The sequence below is a fragment of the Acomys russatus genome, chromosome 16, assembly GCF_903995435.1.
Source record: "Acomys russatus chromosome 16, mAcoRus1.1, whole genome shotgun sequence".
Lineage (NCBI taxonomy): Eukaryota > Metazoa > Chordata > Mammalia > Rodentia > Muridae > Acomys > Acomys russatus.
Window position 1 is genome coordinate 40544647 of NC_067152.1, and position 23996 is coordinate 40568642.

The following is a 23996-nucleotide window of genomic DNA, read 5'->3' on the forward strand; positions in this document are numbered from 1 at the left end:
TCCTGTGAGTTTCTTTTCTTTTTAAAAATTTCTTTTAGTTGTGTGTGTGTGTGTGTGTGTGTGTGTGTGTGTGTGTGTGTGTGTGTGTGTAGGCCAGAAGAGGGCATCAGATCCCCTGGAGGTGGATACAGGTTGTGGGCAGTCCACCAAACTCCAGCATTCTGCTAGAGCAGCAAGCACTCTTAACCACTCTGCCATCTTCCAGCCCTCTCTTTATTTTATCATTTAAAAAGTTGTACATGTGTGTTTGCCTGTGTGTGTGTGTGGGGGGGGCATCCTCTTCAGATAGAGTTACAGAGAATTGTGAGCCACCCAGTGTAGTGCTGGGAACAGAACTCTGGTCCCCTGCCGGCAAGTGTTCTTAACAGATGAGCCATCTCTCCCGCCCTCGTTTTTTACTTTTAATTTATATTAAAATATTTTATTGTAAGGGAGGAGATGCACATATACCACAGTGTGCATGTAGAGGTCAGAGGACAACTGGAAGGGGTTGGTTCTTCTTCTTTCTTCTTCTTCTTCTTCTTCTTCTTCTTCTTCTTCTTCTTCTTCTTCTTCTTTTTAAAGATTTGTTTGTTTATTTATTTATTTGTACAGTATTCTGCCTGCATGTGTGTCTGCAGTCCAGAAGAGGGCACAGATCTCATTATAGATGATTGTGAACCATCCTGTAGTTGCTGGGAATTGAACTCGGGACCTCCAGAAGAACAGCCAGTGCTCTTAACCTCTGAGCCATCTCTCCAGCCCCAGGAGTTGGTTCTTTACTACCATGTGGACTTTACTATCATGTGGCTCTCAGGGGTTAAACTCGGGCTGTCAGGCTGCGATAGGCACCTTACCTGATGAGCCATCTTACCAGCCCTCTTTTAAAATCACTATTATTAATCATTATTAATGTTTAGATTCATTTATCTTATTTTGCGTTTGAGCGTTTTGCCTGCATGTATATGTATATGCCATATGTATCTCTAGTTGCCAGAAAAGGTATTGGGTCCATTGGAACGGGAAGCACAGGTGGTGTGGGCTACCAGGTGGGTTTTGGGAAGCAAACCCAGGTCACCGGGTTTGCCTCTCCGGCTGCCCCTCCATGAGTTTGTAGCAGCGTGTTCATGCAGCTGGGAGATCCGCCCACATTCTCATGGGGTGGGGGTGGGGTCTCTGCCTGTGCTTCCCCTGCCTTGGATGCTGGCCTCACCCCTTTGTTTGGCTAGCTCTGCCTTCAGCTGTAGCTCTCAGCCACTTTCCCCTTCAGACCTTCCCAGCCTCTCTCTACCTCCTGACCGCACTCCTACCTCTCCCAATACCAAGCCTGGCCCATCCCGACAAGCTTCACCAGGGTATAGTGTGCTGCTCAGAGCATGGCTGGGGCACAGTGAATGAAGTCTGCACTCCAGGAGTCTCTGCATTGATTGTTTGATTGTGTGGGGCTGGTAGAAAAGGTATGCTAGTTCGAATGTAGCCCCGATTCTAAAAATCCAGATAATCTCCAAACTCAGCAGCAGCATTTCTCCAGCTTGGCTCCGTTACTGGGCAAGGAACCATGCCTCCTCCTCCTCCTCTCTCCGTCTCTGTCTCTCTCACATGTACACACACACACACACACACACACACACACACACACACACACACACACACACACATACACACAACCACCCCCAAACACAGCTCTCACCTCAGTAAGCTCTAAAGTCGAATATGAGTGTCCATGGACCAGAAGCACAGACAAGCTACCCTAGACATTTGTTCCAATGTGAAAACAACTTCATGAAGTTCTTAGAGCCTCGCAGCGGCAGAAAACCGTTAACCAAGGTGTTGATGGATATTAATAATCAGTATTCAGTCATATATTTAACAAACCTTATTTATTCATTAGTCGATAATTTCCCCCCAAATAGCCACACACTAAGACTCTGATTCATTCAAAATTAAGCACAGAGGTGAACATAATAACCAATCTATTATCCCACTATCAGTTATCTTCCTCCTGCCCAAGGTCCCCAGGTACTTGCGTTATTATCTTGTCTGGAATCCATCCTCATCCTCATCCTCCTCCTCCTCCTCCTCATCCTGCATCTTTTCCTGGAATTCCCCTGACCTCCGACCTCATCACCTCAAAACTCCACCCCCTTCTCTTCTGCCAAATCCCAAGCTTCAGCATTTTTTTTTTTTTTTATTAGCCACCCAACTTTAAATTAGGTGGGGCAGGGTTTACACAAGGAGAAGTAAACATGAGCAGGGACCAGATCTTGGGGGCCAGTAATCAGCATTAAAATCCGTAGCAGCAGATCAACCCCCAACACCAAGGCTCTTTGCAGACACCACAGTAGAACTACACGTGAAGGCACTAGTAAGCTCAGTGCTCTGGAGGTGGAGGCAGGAGACTCGGTAGCCCAAGGCCATCCTTAGCTATATAGCAAGTTGGAGGACAGCCTGGGCTACATGAGACCCTGTCTCAAGAAACCAAAACAAAACAAATTAATATCTGCCTCCCACTGCCAGGTACTGGTAAAAACAAAAACAAAAAACCAAACCAAACAAAAAAGTGCAGAGAATCTGTTGCAGGTCTCACACATCATCTGATGACATTCTTCTTTAGTTTTGTCTTATTTTTATGTACTTTGTGACAGGGTCTCACTGTGCAGTCCTGGCTGCCCTGGGACTCTATGTAGACCGGGCTAGCCTCCAACTCAGAGTTGGAGTCACAGAAAAGTTTTACTGCAGGTTTGTTTTGTTTTTCTGAGCACTTCCATTCACAGCCTCATCTTCTCCCCTGCCAGCCTGCTGGGACACCCGGAAAGGCAGCCTGGTGGCAGAGCTGTCCACCATCGAGTTCAGCCACCGAGACCCAGTGTATGGCACCATCTGGTTGCAGTCAAAGACAGGCACCGAGTGCTTCTCAGCATCCACAGATGGGCAGGTACCAACCACCTGGAGGGGCACAGATGGGCAGGTACCAACCACCTGGAGGGGCACAGATGGGCAGGTACCAACCACTTGGCTGGACCCTGGAGAGAAGAGGACGGTCCATCCAAAGAACATTACCTTACATTCTGGTTTTCATTACTTATTTTATTGTGCTGAGACTGGAAGCCAGGGCTCCATGCATGGGAGGCAAGTGTTCTACCACTGAACTACACCTCCAGCCCTCTCTCCCGGGGGGGCAGTGGTATGTACCTTGGTGCCCACGTGGGTCCCAGGGACCAAGCTCAGGTCTTCAGGCTTGGTAGCAAGCACCTGTACCTGCTGAACCATCTCAGTGCTCTAACCTTCCCCCACTTTTAACACTGAATATTTAATAATTCTAAAGATTCAAGGCTAGGCTCTAAAATGCCTCCTCTGTCCACCACCTCTGGGGTCATCAGTTTTGTGTGTTTGCCCCGAGGGATGCTCTCTGCATATTCCATCTCTCTATCTCTGTTTCCCTCCCCCACTTTTCACACTTTCAATTTCATGAAGCATGATCCTGTGCCTGTTGACTTGGTGTGGGTATGTTACGACTGATTTAAGATTTTATATTTTGTTAGCATCAGTAAAGGTCTGGCAAGAAGTACATCTGTGCCTAGGTCTATACACATGTTCACAGGCAAATCTATAGCATATATTGCTGACAGTGGGAATGCTAGCCCAATGAATATGTGTGCTTTGAGATGGGGTCTCATGTAGTCCAGGTTGGCCTTGAACTCTTGAACTTTCTGTCTCCCCTCCCCCAAGGGCTGAGATTACAGACATATATTGCCATACCCGAACCTTGGTTTTTGTGGGGGTTTTTAAATATTTATTTATTTATTATGTGTACAGTGCTCTGCCTCACGTAACCCTGCAGGCCAACAGAGGGCACCAGATCTAATTATAGATGGTTGTGAGCCACTATGTGGTTGCTGGGAACCGAACTCAGGATCTTTGGAAGAACAGTCAGTGCTCTTAACCTCTGAGCCATCTTTCTAGCCCCCGAACCTTGTTTTCACCTTGCTAGATATTGCTATAAAGGGGAAGTTTTGTAGAATCCAGCTTCTTGTGCCTTCATCTGAATTGTGTCTAATTTGCCTTTGCAATTCTTAAAAATATGTCTGTCCTCACTGGTCCCATATCCTTTGAGCCTCTGGATGGTTGGTGAGGGTGAGAGGATGGCAAAAGTCAGGGTCTTAAAGGTCTCACTCACCCTTCCGGTCCAGGTCATGTGGTGGGATATCCGCAAGATCAGCGAGCCCACTGAGGTTGTCATCATGGACATCACGAGAAAGGAGCAGCTGGAGAACGCCCTGGGCGCCATCTCCTTGGAGTTCGAGTCTACCTTGGTGGGTGCTTCTTGCTCTCCCTTCCTCAACTTCACTGGCTGGGGCTATGGACAGGCAGGGGCTGGTGTAGGAACTGCAGGGACAGGTCCCTTCCTTGCCCAGGGCCCCTTACTCCTGTGGAGGCTTTACAGAGATATTCCAGCAGGGGGCAGCAGAGCACCTCCAGGAAAGCAGCCATTCTCACTTGCTTGAGGCTGGCCCTTCTGAGCAGAGGCAAACTTTAAAGCCAGGAAAGTCCAGTTTTTAGGGAGAGCATCCCTGGCCAGGACCAGTCCCCACACTGCTTTTGCTTGATCTGAGATCCTCAGCTGGCATTGAGGAAGGAAGGAAGGGAAGAAGAACAGAGAAGCCTGGTGGGAAACCAGAGCACAGACATGATTAGGGCAAGTCTCAACAGACAAGGAAAACCCCAAAAGCCAGGAATGGTGGTGCGTGCCTGTAATCCCAGAAGCTTTGAAGTGGAGGCAGGAAGAAAATTCAAGGTCATACATAACAAGTTTGAGGTCCTGATTTTTTTTGTTTTGTTTTGGGGTTTTTGTTGTTGTTGGTTTTGTTTGGTTGGTTGGCTGGTTGGTTTTTCGAGGCAGGGTTTCTCTGTGTAGCCTTAGCTGTCCTGGATTCGCTTTTGTAGACCAGGCTGACCTCAAACTCACAGAGGTCTGCCTGCCTCTGCCTCCTGAGTGCTGGGATTAAAGGTGTGTGCCAACCCTGGCCGGCTTGGCTTTTGTTTTTAAAGACAAAACAGATAACAACAAAACAGAAAACAGGAGGCCAGTGAGAGGATACAGTGCTTAAAAGTATTTACTGTAAAACCCGATGACCTGAGTTCAATTCCTGGATCCAACTATGGAAGAAAACTGACTTCCAGAAGTTGTTCTCTGACGTCTATGTATACATAGTATGCCAAAGTATGCATGTACACACACACACACACACACACACACACACACACACACACACCAAGATGATCATGATGATGATAAATACAAATTTGAAAACTCAGAAGTTGAAGCCAGAAGTAGAAAAGTCATAGAAAATTCAAGACCAACTGGGCCTCTAGAGAGTTCTAGGCCCACCAGGGGTACATAGCAAGACCATGTCTCAAACATGCAAAACTGAAAGCCAGTCAAATAGAAAGTAAAAGTTTGAAGTTGAGCCAAGCAGCGGTCGGAGTGGGTCAGAAGCAGGAAGTGAACACTCCCTCCAAATCAAGGCAAGAAAACCACTTTTCCAGATGGTTCCTGGCTTGGGCTGGTTCCTCTGTATCTAGCTGAGGCTCAATCTTGGTGGCCCCACCCCATCCTTGGGGGATGTGATTTGTTTGGCTCAGGGTTCTGTCCCACCATTCCTAGGGCCCTTGGGAAGCTCTGACCTCACACCTGCCCAAGGAATCCTCAGCCACTGGGAGGAGTTCAATGCTAGAATGACAAGATGGGCGACAAGCCAGTTGCCCTGCCACCATGGCACAGGAGGAGCCCTTGAACCCAGGGCCTATCTAGCAGGGTTCAAGAAAACATTCCAGGCCACACGCTAGGTGCAGTGTCCCCTCTTCTCCATGCTAGTCCCTGGGTACACAGTCTTTGCCAGACATCAGCAGCCACCATGGTCCTGGGAGGCCTTGACTTTATCCCTGCTTCTCCACAAACAAGAGGAGTGTTGGTGACAGTAAGCCTAGTGCCCTGACACACGGTAATGCTGGAACTTGAACCCCCAAGCTCTGATCCTATCTCCACCCCCATGTGATATCTAAGGAAAGCAGGCTGGGTGGCTTGTCTCTGACCACATACAGGTGCCCTGTGGGTGGCTGAATGGCTTGTCTCAGAACCCCCCAAATTGTGGTCTTTTTATTTAATCCCCAATTTAGAAGCTCAGTGTGTGCTTGCTCTCTCTCTCTCTCTCTCTCTCTCTCTCTCTCTCTCTCTCTCTCTCTCTCTCTCTCATTACTGAACACTGAGCTGGGTCAACCTTTCAATACTAAGCCACACCCCCAGTCTATGCACATTTTTAAAAAACTCATCAAATTACCACCTACTCTCTCTCTTTCTTTTTAAGATTTATTTATTCATTTAATGTATATGAATGCTGTGTCTGCATGTACACCTGCATGCCAGAAGAGGGCATTAGATCACATTGCAGATGGTTGTGAGCTATCATGTGGTTGCTGGGAATTGAACTCAGGACCTCTGTAAGAGCAGACAGTGCTCTTAACTGCTGAGCCATCTCTCCAGCCCACCGCCTACTCTCTTAACTCCTCATTATTATTCATTTATTTAAAAGAACTTATTATTTACTATTTTTTGTGTGAGTGTTCTGCCTGCATTTGTGTGTACCATATACATCCTGGTACCTGAAGGGATCAGAAGTGTGCGCCTCTTGAAGTAGGACCTACAGATGTTTGTGAGCCACCATGTGGGTGCCAGGACTCAAATCTGGGTCTGGCAAGAGCAGCTATTAACTGCTGAACCTCCTCTTTAGTCCCTCTTAACTTTTTTCTAGGCAAGTCCCTTGTATCCCAGCTGGCCTTGAATTTACTATACTACATTTTAAGTCTTTATTTTTGCAGCGTGTGGTGGTGGTGGGGGGGGGCGGAGGCTTGCTTGTCAAAGGACAACTCGTGGGGGTCAGTTCTCCCCTTCACCATTCGGCTCTCAGGGATTGAACTCGGGTTGTCAAGCTGGACAGTCGGGCCTTTACCCACTGAGCCAGCTCCCAGACCCATGACCTTGAACTTCTGATCCTTCTGCCTCCACCACCTCCTGAGTGCAGGGTTACAGGTGTGCACCACCAGGTCTGGTTTAACCACTTTGAAGGGCCGACTCGGTAGCGCCCTACCCGCTCACATTGTTGTACAACCATCTCCACTGTGTGGCTGTGGAATTTTCCCATCTTCCGAAGCTGAAAGCCCTTTATTAAGACGTGACATTTTATTTACCATCGGGACAAAACAGAAAGAGCCCGGGTGAGAAGGAGACCTGCCTCCTATGTTACTGATGAATATGATTTTACTTCCTCTTGGCTGTGTGACTCTGCTGAGTCACACTTTTAACATGGTTCTTCCTCAAAGGAATTTGGTCATTCTTATCATTTCCAGTAAAACTGGGCTTGGTGGTTTATGCCTTAGTCCCACAAGTCCCAGGCAAAGGCAGGCGGCTCCCTGTGAGTTCAAGGCTAGCCTGGTCTACACACATCAAGTTCCAGGACAGCCAGGGCTACATAGTGAGACCTTGTCTCCAAAAATAAAAAAATAAAAATAAAATAAGAATTTTAGAAATCCTATCAAGCCCCTTAGCCTAGCATTCATTTTAACTGTTTTTTCAAATGTCCAAAATGAAGCATATGATTTCCTCCTCAAAAACTAGCTCTCCTGCCGGAACAAATATAAAACAAAACTGAAACCCTGTGCCGATGAGAAAAAAACAGTTCCCTATTTCTTTCTCCCCAAGTCCTGAGCAGCTCTCATCACTCTTTCTACGTCTATGACCCTGCCTGTGCTGGGGACCTCCAAGGAGAAGGGTCTCCCGTAGCCCGGGGTAGCCTCGAACTTGCTAAGTATTTGAGGGTAACCTTGAACTTCCGATCCTGCCTTACCTCCTGACTATAGAATTTCAGGAATTTACCACCGTGGTACCACCCAGGGTTTCACGTCTGCTAGACAAGCACTGGACCAACTGAGCTCTAGTTCCAGCCCTTTGCTTGTTTTGCTTGCTTTTATTTATTTATTTATTTATTTTATTTACTTTAACAAGCATGCACCCGTGTATGTGTGACGACTTGTGGGGGGGTCTCAGAGACAACTAAATTTGCAGGAGTTGGTTCTGTCCTTCCACCCTGGGTTCTGGGTACCAAGCTCAGGTTGCCAGGTTGAGCAGCAGTTGCCGGTGAGCTCTGTCTCTGGCCCGTGTGATTGGTTGGTTGTTGTTTTTGATGTTCTGAGACAGAGCTTTGCCCCAGATGGGCCGCAGGTGAGTTTCCAGCTTGTACCCTGCGCAGACACAACTGGAGAGGTCCCAGATCAGGGGGGAGACAACCTGCATCCCTGACCACCAGGTGGCTGGCTGGCCACCTGTTCTGAGTTCACAGTGACATCTAGCCTAGACAGTGCTTGAGCCAATGTCACTGTGCCAGATAAGGTTTCGGAAAACAAGAACTCCAAGTTCAGTGAGAGATCCTGCCTCAAAGGAATAGGCAGAGGGATAGAAGCCTCCTCTGACTTCTGCCCACAAGTGTACAACACACACACGCGCTCGCACACACACACTGCATATACCCGCACTACATATAAGCATACGGCATACACACAGTGCATACACACATGCACTGCATACATATAAACACACACATGTACACATAGTATATGAAGTAATGTCTGTGGAAGGGCCTCCTGATGACCGTCTGAGGAACAGAAGAGCCAAGGAGGCCCTTATTAAGTATGCAGGCCTCAAGAAAGATTCCCAGTGAGGCTAGGGAGTGGGATGGGACTCACCCTGAGCACAGCTGAAGCAGAGGTTCCCAGGCAGGCTGCTGGTCACATGGGTCCAGCCTAGAGCTGATGTCCCATGAGACCTTCTCCTACTGTCATCTTCTCCGCAGCCAACCAAGTTCATGGTAGGCACCGAGCAGGGCATCGTCATCTCCTGCAACCGCAAGGCCAAAACACCAGCCGAGAAGATCGTTTGCACCTTCTCAGGCCACCACGGTCCCATCTATGCTCTCCAGAGAAACCCCTTCTACCCAAAGAACTTTCTCACTGTTGGTGACTGGACAGCCCGCATCTGGTCTGAGGACAGTCGGGAGTCATCTATCATGTGGACCAAGTAAGTGGGGGAGGATGCGGAGGGAACACGGGGGAGGGAGGGGACCCACTTCAGAGGCTCAGTTTGGCCACTATAGATACAGGACTCTAAACAAGGCATGGTGGCTCATGCCTGTAATTCTAGCATTCTGGAGGCTGAGGCAGGAGGATGGCAAGCTTGAAGCAGTTTGACTTTGTCTCAAAAAAACACTAATACAAGCCAGGCATGGGTGGCACACGCCTTTAGTCCTGGCACCCGGGAGGCAGAGGCAAGTGGATTGCTGTGAGTTCAAGGTCAGCCTGGTCTACAAAGTGAGTCCAGGCGAGCCAGGGCTGTTACACAGAGAAACGCTGTCTCAAAAAACAAACAAACAAACAAAAGCACTAATGCCACCATAGAACATGCATGCAACTTGTTCTTCATGTGGGTCCCTAACAATTAGGGCAGGGGCTGTCTCTGACTCTGTTGCTTGCCTTTGGGTCCCTTTCTTCTAGCTGGGCTGCCTTGTCTGGCCTCGGTGGGAGAGGATGCCATTAGTCCTGCTGCCACTTGATGTCCCAGGGTGGGTTGGTACCCATAGAGGAGGGCTCCCCTTCTTTGAGGACAAGGAGAGGGGTGTGAGGGTGGACTGGGAGGAGAGCGAGGAGGGGGCTGCTACAGTGAATAAAAAATATTTTTAAAAATCCCACCAATGTCAGTGCAAATACCACATTCCCAGTGAAATTTAAATTTCATTAAAACTTTTTTTTTCCCTGTTGTTTTAAGGGATGGTCTCTAGTAGTATAGCCAATGATGACCCTGATCTCCTTTTTGTTCTGCCTCTACCTCCCAAGTACTGGGCTTAGAGGTGTGTGCTACCATGCCTAGTAAACCATGTAAATCCTTTTTTGGGGTGTGGGGGAGGGGCACAGTGTCTTACTATGTAGGCCTAATCGACCTAGAACTCTCTATGTAGACCAAGCTGGCCTATGGGGGAAAAAAAAAGATCTGCTAGCCTGTCCTGGTTGTTATTTTGGCAACTTGACACAAGCTAGAGTTACCTGAAAAGAGAAACCTCAGTTGAGAAAAAGCCTCCGTTTGGTGGCCTGTATGCCAACCTGTAGGACATTAATTGATTAATGACTGGTGTGGGAGGGTCCAGTCCCTGGGCAGCTAGGTGGTCCTGGAGTATTAAAAAAAAAAAGCAGGCTGAGCAAGCCATAAGGAGTAAGCCCATGAGCATCCTTCCTCCATGGCCTCTGCCCATGAGCATCCTTCCTCCATGGCCTCTGCCCATGAGCATCCTTCCTCCCCAGCCTCTGCGTCAGTTCCTGCCTCCAGGTTTCTTCCTTGAGTTCCTGCCCGGACTTTCCAGGATGAGGGATCGTCCCTGTGGAAGTGGAAGATGAATTTAACCCTTTCCCCTCCAAGTAGCTTTTGATGGTGATGTTTTATCAGAGCGATAGAAACCCTGAGACTCTGCCTCTGCCTCCCAAATGCTGAGACTAAAAGTCTCTGTCACCACGCCCAGCCAACACACTGAAGAATGTACTGTAAACATGTCCCAGGCAACACTTGGCATACACTTACACTAAAAATTCTGTTCTGCTTTCAAAGCCCTCCAGAGTCAGATGGGCATGCTAGCTCACATCTTTTTTTTTTTAATATTTTATTTAATTTTAATTTATGTGTGTTGGTGTGAGGGTATCAGATCTTGGAGTTACAGACAGTTGTGAGCTGCCATGTGGGTGCTGGGAATTGAACCCGGGTCCTTTGGAAGAGCGGGCAGTGCTCTTAACCACTGAGCCATCTCTCCAGCCCCCTAGCTCACATCTTTAACCCCAAGATTCAGGAGCCAGAGATGGGTTCTGGGTTCCAGACCAGCCAGAGCTACACAGTGAGAGCCTCGCTTTAAAAACAAAAACAAAACAAAACAAACAAACAAACAAAAAAAAACTACAGAAAAAAACAAAAACAAAAAAAAAAAAAAACCTCCAGTTTTTTTGTTTTTTTGTTTTTCTTGTTTTTGGTCTGGATCATTTCTCCTGCTGCAGCCCAACTGTTCACAAGCTTAGCAACAAAGGAGATCTGAAGTTGTAGTCTAGGCTCAGCCATACCTTTATGGAGCAGGGAGAATGGGTTTGGAAGAAAAGACAGAGAGAGAGAGAGAGAGAGAGAGAGAGAGAGAGAGAGAGAGAGAGAGAGAGAGAGAGAGAGACTGATTTAAAATTGTTTTCCACTGTCTTACCTTGGGCTAGTAAGATGCCTCAGGGGGTGAAGGCACTTGCTTCCAAACCAAACCACCTGTGTTTGATCTCCAGAATCCTCTTGGGCAGTGGTTCTCAACCTGTGGGTCATGACCCCTTTGGGTTATCTAAGCCCATCAGAAGGATCAGGTGTTTACACTGCAATTCACAACAGCAGCAAGAATGCAGCTATGACGTAGCAGTGGAAATAATTTTATGGTGGGGGAGGGGAGTCACCACCACATGAGGAAGTGTATTAAAGGGTCGCAGCAATAAGAAGGTTAAGAACCGCCGCTCTTGGGGGAAGGAGAGAAGTGACTCCTGAAAGCTGCTCTGACCTCCACATTAGTTCTGTGACATGCATGCACCCATACAAACACACACATACAAAACACACACACACACACACACACACACACACACACATTAAAAAAAAAATGTGGTACTTCAATTATTAAAGACAAAGGCCAGGAGGAAGTGAACTTCTGGCCATGTCCTTCCTGAGACCCCCACAGTGGATCCCAGTTCCAGCAGGTCTGACACTGTGGGAAATGCCAATGCTGAGCTCCTGGGGAGAGCCACACCCCTAGATCCCTGTAACACTCAGCCATGACAACCAGAGATGAGTAAGGCTGGCATGCTGGCATGCTAGAAGTCAGACCCAAGGGGGGCGGGAAAAAACGTCCTACCCAGAAAGACTCAGAGACACTGGACCCCAGGACAGCCTCAGTGAGAGGAAGGGACCATCAAGGTCCAGCCCTCCCCACCACAGGGTCCCGGGACTCAACACACTGGCCCCTACAGGTACCACATGGCTTACCTCTCCGATGGAGCCTGGAGTCCTGTGAGGCCAGCGGTTTTCTTCACCACCAAGATGGATGGGACCCTGGACATCTGGGACTTGGTGTTCAAGCAGTGTGACCCTGCCCTCAGTCTGAAGGTCACACGTTGTGTTTGTTCATCGATCCCCCTTCCCTCCCACCCCGCCGCCTCTGCCCAGCCCTTGGGGTACACCCAGGCTTTTGGGACCTGGGGTCCTTCCTGGATGGGTTCAGGGTTGTGGGTGCATGTGTGCATGCGTGCATGCGTGCGTGCGTGTGTTTCTGGTTTCTGGACAGCTGCGCTCTGTCCTTGGGAGCATGGGTTCCTGCAGACATGAAGGACCTGATGATGTCGGAGAATGGCCCCCAAGGGATGTAACAAAGGGAAGGGTCAGAGGTACCCGTACGCAGTAGAGCTTAGCCTTCAAGTCTGGGTTCCAAGCTGAGCACCTCGAGAAACAAGTTTATCCGTTAGTAGGACTGAGAAAGACTTGCAGTTGCCTAGCATGCAGGAGGCACTGGGTTCTATCGACACACGGCTGCAGAAACCAGGGGTGGCAGCAAAGCAGCAGGATCAGAAGCTGTTCAGGGTCACCCTTGTAGAAGTAGTGAGTTCAAGATCAGTCTGGGCTACGTGAGACCCCAGACTCAATCAACAACGAAACGGGGATTTAAGAGAAGTAGACATTTCTCCCTTCCCCAATAGTGTAACCCTCAGATCCCCATATTAGGGTTCTCTGCAGCTTCCCCCATCATCCTATATTAGCAAACTATAGCTCAGACTGACTGGGTTGGGCCATGAAAGACCAGGGAGCTCAGAGATCCGTAAGATGAACGAACCAGACCCAACGGTGAGGCTGGAGACCAAGGAGCTTGGCAGCAAGCGAACTCAATCCACTACAGAAGAGTGTGTCACTGGGGCCAGAGAACAGGGTACGTGTGACTTTGGTTGTCTTGCCCACTCTGGTTCTGTTGACTCCTTCAACAGGTGTGTGATGAAGCCCTCTTCTGCCTCCGGGTTCAGGATACGGGGTGTCTCATCGCCTGCGGCTCCCAGCTTGGGACAACCACTCTGCTGGAGGTTTCCAGCAGCCTCTCCACCCTGCAGAGGAATGAGAAGAACATAGCTTCTTCCGTGAGTGCGCCAGGCCAAGGCCCACTCTGTCTGTACATGCCCTGACCTGGCCTGTCTTAGAGACCAAGTCAGGAAAAAAATGGGTTGCCGTCACTGGTAAGGGCGTCATGGTGTCTCGAAGCTGTAGACCTGCCCTTTGCTTGGTTGTGTGCATTCAGTAGTGCTGGCATGGTCACTCAGCATGCCAGGCTTTGGTTTCTCACACTGTAAATCACACTGGTTTGATGAAGTAAAACAATGGGGCTTTTGGGCAGCAGAGCCTCTTATTTGAAGGCTTAGTAGATGCCCAAAGAGGGAGAGGCACTGAGATCCACCACTCCCTCTCTCCCCACCCTGGTGCACACTCCCCAGCAGCATGGGGGACACTAGGGGATACTAGTACTGGCATTCTTGGTGCTGAGGCTGGGAGAACCTTCTGACTGTGCCTGAGGCTGGGGCTTCACCACCAAGCTGGCGTCCAGGATCATTACTTGTCAAAGGACATTCTTCGCTGTAGCCTATGTGTCTGGGGCTCCTTGGACCTGAGTAACTCAGTGGTCCTGCTCAAGGCTGGCCTTGATTAACGTGTGGCCAAGGATGACCTTGAATTCCCCAGTCCACCTGCCTCCACCTCCAGTGTGTTGGGATTGCTGGTGTGTGCCACCAGAGCCAGTTTACACAGCTGGATCTCTGCTAGGCAGAACTCCTACAGCTGACTGACACCCCTAGCCCGTGTGCAAGTGTGTTTGTTTGTTTTGAGGCAGGGTCTTACTTTGCAGTCTTGGTTTGGCTTGTGTCAAACAAACTGGCCTTGAACTCATGGAGATCCTCCTGTCTCTGCCTCCTGAGTGCTGGGTTTAAAGGCATATGCCAGCATATCTGGCTTAGTTGTTTTTGGTTTTTTTTTTCTTCCAATGGATGGCAATTTATTTCAGTTAGGCTCACTTGAATACAAATAAATGAAAGCAAATGTTACAATTTTACATCATTTTCACAGTTATAAATGTGCTTGCTGTAGATGTATATGTAGAATAAATAATTGTTCTTTCTATATTAATTAATAACAGAAAATATTACAGTAATAGTTTTCTTTAACCCCAGGAGCTTTCAAAATAATAGTCACAGAGAGACCATGATTTATTATTAAGCTGTAGGCACTATGCTGGGCAGATTCTGAGCTATTCTAATCCTACTGTCCTTAAAACCCACCTAAAAGCCAATCACGTGCCAGTCTGATGACTCCTGGGCAGCTTCTGCTCCATTGACGCTGTTCCTCATGGCTACATGCACATTGCCATCTTGCATCATGAGGACTCCTTTCTCTCCAACTCCTTCTCCTCCTGTCCTTGTCCTCATGGTCTCTTGACCCCCAAGCCAGGAACCTAAGCTCCACCTACCTCTCTTCTGCCCAGTCATAGGCTTCAGCATCTTTATTTAGCCAATCAGGGATAACTGGGGAACATCCCTTATCATCACATGGTTACAGGAAGTAGTTCAACATTCATAGCAATGCCCATGGCAGGGCGGTAACCAGATCCCAAGGCACTGAAAACAGCATCTGAAAACACAGTGCAGGAAACCCTCCTCCAACAAGCATGTGCTGGTTTCCTTTTAGTTTCATAGAAAATAGTTCAGTACACAACAAATTCCTAGACAGAGTTTTGCCAAGTAGCCAAGGCTGGCCTCAAGCTTGCCATAATTCTCCTGCCTCAGCATTCTGAGCACTGAGATCATAAGGATGTGCCCCTATTCCTGGCTTAGCCCTCTTTTCTTGATATGACACACCTCCCCGCCCCCCCCCCCCGGCAGACCTCCCCAGGGACAAAGTTTCAGAGAAGCCCAGACTATGCCGGGCTTTCCAACTGCTCCCCACTTTCCTTGCCACCAGTTTGTTCTTGTCTGCCCCCAGATATTTGAACGTGAGACCCGGCGGGAAAAGATCCTGGAGGCCAGACATCGTGAGATGAGGCTGAAGGAGAAAGGCAAGTCAGAGGGCAAAGATGAAGACCAGAAAGAGGATGAGGTAGCCCTGAACCTTGAAGAGTTAGTCATCAAAGCTGAGGAGGAGTTCTTTGAGGTCATCTTCTCAGAGCTGAAGAAGAAGGAGGCAGAGGCCTTGAAGAAGAGACCCAAGCTTGTAAGGACCTCAGCTGGGCATGGGTGGGTTGGAGTCGTGGGGGGGTGGGGGTAGGTCATGAGGCCTGAGGAGTTCTGCCAACCACTGACCTCCTGGGTGACCTTGATCCAATTGTTTTTCAGGATGGACCAATTTCTTTTCTTTTCTTTTCTTTTGGGGGGGGGGGTTTCGAGACAGGGTTTCTCTGTGTAGCCTTGGCTGTCCTAGACTGGCTTTGTAGACCAGGCTGGCCTCGAACTCACAGCCATCTGCCTGCCTCTGCCTCCCTAGTTCAGGATGGGTCTTATCTCCTGAGGCAGTTTGTCTCCCAAGAGACATGAGGTTCCTTGAGAGCCAAAGTTCCATGCTTTTTAGAATGTTTCTCCCCATCATGGTAGCCCATCTTCAGCATGCATAATGGCCCCCAAAACAGAGCCCTGGGATTCTGAGAGTGAGGGCCTTGAGGCTCATGGAAGGAAAGAGCCGTGACATTTGCCCTTCTGTGCGCTATTCTGGCTTAGCCCAACTAGGCGACAGGAGTTGTGGCCTGTGACTGCTCCTCAGCCCCTGGCCCTCAGCTCCCAAACATTTTCCACCTGTGTCACCTGACTCTTACTTTTTTCTCCGTTCCTCCATTGCCATCTTGAAAGGGAAGAGCACACTGTAAAGATGGTGCCTGGTTGTCTTATTTTCTCCATCTGCATTCACTGTCCTTAGGGGCCCAGATAGGAAGTCAGAGGCCAGGTGTCAGGAAAGCCATAAAGCCAGCGTCTGCTTTTCTGAGCAAGATTTGTTGTGTCATGGGGACCAAGGCCAAAATGAAAGTGTGGGGCCCTTGTTTAAAAAGCATTTAGAGGGGTTGGGGATTTAGATCAGTGGTAGAGCGCTTGCCTAGCAAGCGCAAGGCCCTGGGTTCGGTTCTCGGCTCTGGTGGGGAAAAAAAAAAGCATTTAGAGACGAGCCTGGAGAGATATATCAGCAATTGAGAGCACTGGCTGCTCCTCTAGAGGACCCTGGACAACTGTCTGTAACTCAATTCAAGTTCCAGGCGATCCAGTGCTTCCCTCAGGCCTCTGTGGGCACCAGACATTCATGTGGCACTTTGACATACATGCAGACAAAACACATGTACATATTATAAACAAACCAACACACAAATAAGGTCTTAGTAGCACCAACAGGATGGCTTAATAGGTAAAGGCATTTACCATCAACCCTAATGGTCTGAGTTTGATTCCTGGGGACCGGTGTGGTAGAGGAAGGAGCGAAACAACTCCTACAGGTTGTCCTCTAACTACCACCTGTATGCTGTGGAACTCAGGTCATGTGCATGCTCACATATGTATGTACAGATATGCACACAAACACACACATGCACAACGGATGCTCTCTCTCTCACACACACTGAATAAATGAATAAATAGAAGAACTGGTTGGAGGGGCTTGGATGTAGCTGCCTAGCATTCATAAAGCCTTAGTTTCATCTTCAATATCAAACCGTAAACCACGTTGGCTCATGCACACCTGTAATGCCAACATACATAGATCCAGATAGAGGGGGTGATGTATACGTGAGGAGGGTGTCAGATCCCCTGGAGGTGGAGTTAGAGGTGGTTAAGAGCCACGTGACATGGGTGCTGGGAACTGAATATTCTGTGCAAGAGCAGCGAGTGCTTTTAACACCACCTCTCCAGTCCCCCACCCCCACCCCCATCTGCCTAGTGATACTTGCTCTGTCTCCCTCCTGCTTGAGAACAGGGAGTGATTTTGTTACGCAGTTTGTATTTGGAGAGTTCTTAGCTGAGAGCCACTTTTGTGAGGTGGGGAAGGGAGCCCCCATTTAGAGCACAGGCTGGACTAGAGTTCTGACCCTCTGGTTTAAATCCCCAAGCTCTTCCTGGCCTACCTCATCCTTCGCGAGGCAGAGATTAAAGTGCCCTGCAGCTGATGGGCTTGTGCTTGGGGCTCCCACGACTGAAATGCTTTCCTTGCAAAGTGTAGACATTCTTTTTTGTTTAGTTTTGTTTTTCAAGACAGGGTCTCTCTGTGTAGCCTCGGCTGTCCTGGACTCGCTTTGTAGACCAGGCTGGCCTCGAACTCACAGCGACCCGCCTGCCTCTGCCTCCCGAACAAAGTGTAGGCATTCTCGATGAAGCTGGGCTGCAGAAAGCATTGCAGTTCACAGACTCACCCCCTTTCCTGCCCACTCCATACCATCTCCTCTCTTAGTCTTTTCAAAGTCTGGGGGTTAGAAAGTATCACTCCAAAGCTAGGAAGAGTTCACTTCTGCCTGGAAGCTGAGCCTGGAACTCCTTGCTCTTGGCCTTGTGGGTTTTACCTCTGGGAAATGGGGGTAAGGGGAGGCCTGCCCCTCACCAGCATTTCTGTTTTTTGTTTCGAAAGAAAAAAACAAGTGTAGACATGGAAGACGGAGAGGAACTGTTGGAAGAAGCTACCGGAGAGGAGGAAGAAGTGGGTGAAGAGATAGAAGATGTGTCCGCCTAGGGCAGCCTCTGCCCACAGCACTGTCCCTCTGTGCTCCTTGCTGGCCTTCCTCTTAATGCCATCTCATCTGAGAAGTGAAAGCTGAGTTTCTTTGTTCAGTAATTATTGGTGATGACACATGGGCTCCAGTCACTGACCCACACTTGGGGCCAAGCCCTAAGGGTACACTACAAGGGGTAGAGCTTGTCTCTGTGCTGGCTCCCCTGGCCTCAGCCGCCCTGAGGCTACCCCGACTCAGGGCACACAGAGCCTTCAGTCAGACTCTGGATGTGTCCCTCGGTTGTGCTTATGACGGGTTCTCCATTTAGTAGTTGCCAATGCCTTTCTCCAGAAGCTTCTAGAGCTCGGCTGAGCTTGCCCACCCAGCATGGGGGCCCTCAGGAGCATATACTGAGGGGCAAGTTCCTTTCTCACCCCACCCCACCCCACACCCCCACCACCTACTCACAAGTCAGAAGTTTTGTCCCGCTCTGCAATACCTTTCCAAGCAACCCTTCAGGGGGCATCTTGAGTTGCAGTTACTGGGGAGAGGGATCCCCCAAGTGTGAAAAATAGGTAGGTAGGCTCTCACTGGACATGTGGGCTTTCTATTGCTATGCTTCTTATAACATTAAATCAGTGGTAACAACAGTTGATGCCTGTCATGAGTCTCATGCTCAGGGCCTCGCACCAATCTCGTATGCTTTCCAGAGTTCCCGAAGGTTTGTGTTTGAGCAGTTCTTCTTTTACTGAAGAGGAAATAGGCACTAGGAGAGTTACCTGGTCACAGCTGGTAAGGAGGCCCAGGCAGTTGACTGTGGGCCAGGTACCATGCAGAGCAGCAGGCCTTTTTTTGGGTAGGTACTAGGCTGGGCCCCAAAGCCATGGCTCCTCCATACAGTAGTGGGTAGGGTAGAGGGCACCTCAGAGACCATGGTGTACACTTAGCAGTGCCAGAGTGTCATGGATTACGTGGTTGTCAGCTGAGATTCAAAGTGCCTGCATTAAGAATAGAATTGGAGGGCTGGAGAGATGGCTCAGAGGTTAAGAGCACTGGCTGCTTTTCGAAAGGTCCTGAGTTTAATTCCTAGCAACCCCATGGTGGCTCACAACCATACATAATGTATGAGACCCATGCTACCCTAAGGGACTCTTCTCTCAAAGGTGGGATTCTCTGTGAGATGGATTCTGCTCCAATGGGGACATTTGGCAAAATCTGGGACATTTTGAATTAACACACCTGGCAAGCAGAAATCCCAGGTTGTTAGGCTGCTTAGCATTCTAAGGTTCCTAGGATTCTAGGCCCCCACCACAGAGAATGGTCTCGTCCAAAACGTCAGTAGAAGGTTGGGGTAGTGCCGGCCTCACAAGCACATGCTCTGGGTTTGATCCTCACCACCGCGGAAACTGGAGCGTGGGGGACACACGGGCAATCCCAGATCTCAGAAGAGGCAGGAGAGTAAAGCCGTTCACAGTCATCCTCAGCTGCATATCAAGTTCAAGACTACCTCAGGCTACATGAAACTCTCTCATACAAACAAGCAAAATAAGGTGGAGTCAGGGTACAGAAACCCAATTTGGAGAGTAAAATTAATCAGATGGAATGCTTTGAGGGGGGGAAAATGCCCCCACCTTGAGCTTAAGGTGAAAAAACATTCTTTTTAAAAAACATTTTTTAGGTTTATTTGTTTATTATGTATACAGTGCTTTTACCTTGCATGCTAGATGAGGGCACCAGATTTCATTCTAGTTGGTTGTGATCCATCATGTGGTTGCTGGGAATTGAACTCAGGACCTCTGGAAGCACAAGCAGACAGTGCTCTTAACCTCTGAGCCATCTCCCCCCAGCCCCATTCTTATGTTGTTCTGGAATGTCGGCCTTTGGTTTGTACTTGCAAAAGTGGGCCACCTGCTGGGGCCTGAAAATCTTTTCCTGTGGTTACAGAGGGTGCCACTGTGCTAGGATGGCATTCCAGAATGGACTGTGGGAAGGAAAAAGAGAACCTGCAGACAGTGGGGGGAAGGGGCTGGAGAGCTCTGTGCACAGGGTGTCCCTGTTACCAGCCTTACTGCAATACCCTTCGCTAGCCTCATACACTTGACACATGTACCACGTGCATGCCTGGTGCCCACAGAGGGCAAAAGAGGGCCTGGACATGCCAACACCAGGCTAGGTGTGATGTGAGAGTCATAGTAAGCTCTGTGGAAGGTGGCCAGACTTCTGTGTCCAAAACAGTTATGTCCACATCCTATGCCACTTAACCTGTGGGATGCCATCACTGCATGCTGTGGCTACCAGAACAGACTGCCCACCATTTCTCCCATGAGGCTACTGGGTGCTGGGACCTCAGAACAGAACGCTCCTGAAAGGCCTTGTCACCTTTAGAAAGTGGTCCTTGCACTTGATGAAATGCCCACAATGCTGAAGCAGGGGGTGACTGCTAATGGCCTCCTAGGGTGAGATAATTATCCCCATCCCAGCTCAGAGAAAGCCCCTCAGAGTGCTGGAAACTATGAGCTGAGAGGCAGAGCTGGGAGCCAAGGATGACAGGGAGTTTACAGGTGGGGCAGGAGTGACTCCAAGTCGGGTGCTTACTGCATGGCTAACAGTGACTGAGCCAGGTCCCAGCCGAGTGGGAGGCAGGGGAGGCGTGGGACAGATTTGGGCCCACCCTCCCAGGACTAGAACTCACGAAATGCTGGGAAAAGGCCAGTACACACACACACACACACACACACACACACACACACACACACACACACACATACACAGTTGTGCAGAGTAATATTTTATTTTATTTGCTTTGAGATGGGATGTTATGTAGCCCAGGCTGGCCTTGACCTCACTAGGTAGCTGAGGATGACCCTAAGTTCCTAATCTTACTGAGTGATGGAACTACAGGTGTATACTACCATGCTTATTTGTGCAGTGTTGGGGATGGAAGCCATGGCTTTACGCATGCCAGGCAAGCACCCTACCAACTAAGCCACACCCCCAGCCTCTGGAGACATTTTAAAGGAATAATGCAGGTCATTATGAGTGGGATAACAGGAAAATGTGTCCTGAATTCTCCAGGGGGGCAGGGGGAGGGAGAATAGGGAGAAGCTATCAGGTGTGCTCCATGAGAGGGAGTATAGGGCAGCCAGGTGGTGTCTAGCATGTTCCTGAGCACAATTGCACACATGTGCCTGTGCACCTGTGTGTACACATGTAATTATATGTCAGCAAAGGTGACTTTTCCACTAGCAAAGGCAGGCCTTGTAAACAAGGGGGTGGAGATTTCAATGAACCCAGAACATCTGAGCTCATGTAGGATTATCGTGACCCTTGATTCCCCAGTCTGAGAGCTCTCATGAAAAACAGGAGCGGGTGCTGCCACGAGCTTCATCCACATCAACTAGAGGAGAAGAAAGAGGGTAGTGACAGGTGAGATGGGGTTAGCATCAGGATCGGCATGGAATCCCACCTCTGAGTCCGATTGTTTCCAGAAAGGTTTAAAAAAGCAAGGAGGAACCACCATGAGTGTGGAGGGCACCGTCCCCAAGGGCTGGAGTTCAGCACCAAATTAGGAGAAAGTGAGCTAAGCACCTGATTTCCTCCTCCTCCCCCTCCTCCTCCTCCCCCCTCCTCCTCCTGCCCCCTTCTCCCCCTCCTCCTCCTCCCCCTCCTCCTCCTCCTCCCCCTCCTCCTCCTCCCCCTCCTCCCCCCTCCTCCTCCCATCTCCCTTGACCTCCTCTTCCTCTTCTTCTTTCTCACTGTGGACATAATTTCTGCCTCGTGCTCTTGCTGTCATGGCTTGTCTGCCGTGTTGGACTTTACACCCAAACACTGAGCTAAGAAACGAAATTCCTTAAGTTTTTCTTGTCAGGAATTTTGTCATAACAACCAAAACCCAACGTCAAGCAGAAGAGATCTATTTGAGAATACACACGACTGTGAGGCAAGTCTCCACGGCAGATGAGCTGGAACCTCTAGCCTTGAAGCGATTTGTTTTGAGGCAGAGTAAGCTCTATGTCCTCCTGCCTCAGCTTCCTGGGTACTGGGATTACAAGTACACACAGCCATACCTGCCTCCAAAGCTGCTTATTTTTTTACCCATCAGCCAGGACAGGCCATCTTCTGTGAGATAATGGATGTGGAAGAAGAAGAAGGAGGAGGAGGAGGAGGAGGAGGAGAGAAAGGAGAGAGAGAGAGAGAGAGAGAGAGAGAGAGAGAGAGAGAGAGAGAGAGAGAAGGAAACTAGGCAAAGCCCACTTGACCAGGGACAATGCAAGGGTCTGAAATGCCACTGGGCTGGGAAGTGCTGACACATGTCTATAATTTTATCAGTTGAGAGTCTGAGACAAGAGGTTGTGAGTTTGAGGCTACCCTGGGCTAACAATCTTGATCCCCATCTCAAAATAAACAGGCGGGAAACACTCTGAACTCGCAGCCTGTTCTCTCTTTAGTACCAACCATTTGCAAACTGGCAAGCCTCAGAGAGCCAGGCAATACCTGGAACCCCCTGCAAGAGACTTGGCTTTTCAAGCTTAAATTGGTTGATGTATTTATCAAGCCTAGGGCTTCCAGCTGCTGTTTATTAATAACTATCTGCAGCACAAGCTCCTGGGAGAAGTCTGGGAAACCAGTCCCAAGGCACAAGCTGACACCGTGCTCTACCGCTGGGCGCAAGCCAGGTAGCCGAGACAGCCCCAAGGGATGTGAGTGTATACTTTCTCAGCTTCTTTCCTGGATTCCAACCCTGTGGAGTCTCCTTCTCTGGTCTTTGAAGGGCTCTGGGTTCAGCCTCAGTGGAGACAGATGACATAAGAACAGATGACTATATTCAGGAAGCGTTCCAACACCATCCAGGTGACAGGCACAGTGGGCAGGAAAACCAGGCTCCCATCAGGTAGGCAAGTTGAGAACAGAATTAGGATTAGAACCCTGTTTTGCCCAGGCCTCTTGAGGTAAGGAATCTTTCCACTGCACTCCCTGGGTCTGTTATTGTTGCTACTGTTACCAAGAATGGAGATTGCAACTGTTTATCCATTGTTCCTCCTGGCCCGGTGGCCGCCTGTCCAGCCTTTTGATTGACGTTGGGAAGCATCCTCATCTACAGAGTTCACAGTGGAGAAGTAAGCAATCCAATTCTCCCCCAACCCAGAAAAAAAAAAAACAAACAGACAAAAAAAGTTGGGGGATGGTGCTGGCACACACCTTTAATCCCAGCACCCGGGAGGCAGAGTCCCGGGATCTCTGAGTTCAAAGCCAGCCTGGTCTCCTAGGACAGCCAGGGCTATACAGAGAAAACCCTGTCTCAAAAACAAAACAAAACGAAATTTCAAGAAATTTGTCATTAAAACAAAACAAAACAAAACAAAACCCTTATTTTTAATGGTGTGTGTTGTGAGTTGCCTGTCAATGCTGGAAACTGGACTCCTGAGTCCTCTACCAAATTAGCATGTGCTCTTAACTCCTGAGCCATCTCTCCAGCCCCACTCCTAGTTTCATACTTTAAAAAATCCATATACTATGCACTTGTACTAGGGTGCCCATGTGGAGATCAGAGGACGACATCTGGGAGTTGGTTTTGGCCTTTCCACCACGTGGGTCTCAGGAATTGAACTCACTAAGGCTTGACAGCAAGCTCCCTTACAGGACAAGCCATCAGCGGGTCCTCAGAATGGTTTAAGTAGCTTATGACTTTCTGCTGTGCCACATCCGTAGCCTACCTAGGCCAAATGCAACCTGGGGCCACAGGTGGGACTCTCCTGGGTGGTGTTACTCTAGCAGGCAGGCTAGGTCCATCCATTTTGACCTCAGCGTGGTTTACTAGTGGGCCAACACCGAGAAAATTTTCCCATAAGACACACTCCACTAAGCTAAGCGCCACAGAGTGTAGGGAGAGCTCTTCACCCACCCTCTCATCCCCTCTTCCTCTGAACAAAAGGCGCAGCCACCCACGCCCTAGGCACTGGCCTCCAACCCTACAATGCCCCCATCGAGGCTGCTGGGCGCGCCCTGGAGCCGCCCAGCAACAGTCAAGCGGGCAGCAGATGATCGTGGCCGCAGAAGCAAGGCTGCTTCTGCCCAGCGAGTCGCGTGCCAGGCAGGCGCCAGGAGTGCAGAGGACACAGCCAGGAGCCACGAGCCTGGGCGCGGGTGTGT

General features: G+C 49.3%; 1 protein-coding gene across 1 annotated transcript in view; it reads left to right on the top strand.

The window, feature by feature from the left end:
• The window catches only part of Dnai2 (dynein axonemal intermediate chain 2), a 30521-nt gene extending 12655 nt beyond the window's left edge, over positions 1–17866 (top strand). The window contains exons 6-12 of the mRNA XM_051159284.1: positions 2775–2914; positions 4170–4292; positions 8883–9106; positions 12115–12250; positions 13120–13266; positions 15155–15382; positions 17765–17866. Of these exons, the coding sequence (XP_051015241.1) occupies positions 2775–2914; positions 4170–4292; positions 8883–9106; positions 12115–12250; positions 13120–13266; positions 15155–15382; positions 17765–17866 (1100 nt within the window). The remainder of the gene's footprint in view (positions 1–2774; positions 2915–4169; positions 4293–8882; positions 9107–12114; positions 12251–13119; positions 13267–15154; positions 15383–17764) is intronic.
• The last annotated feature ends 6130 nt before the right edge of the window (positions 17867–23996 follow it).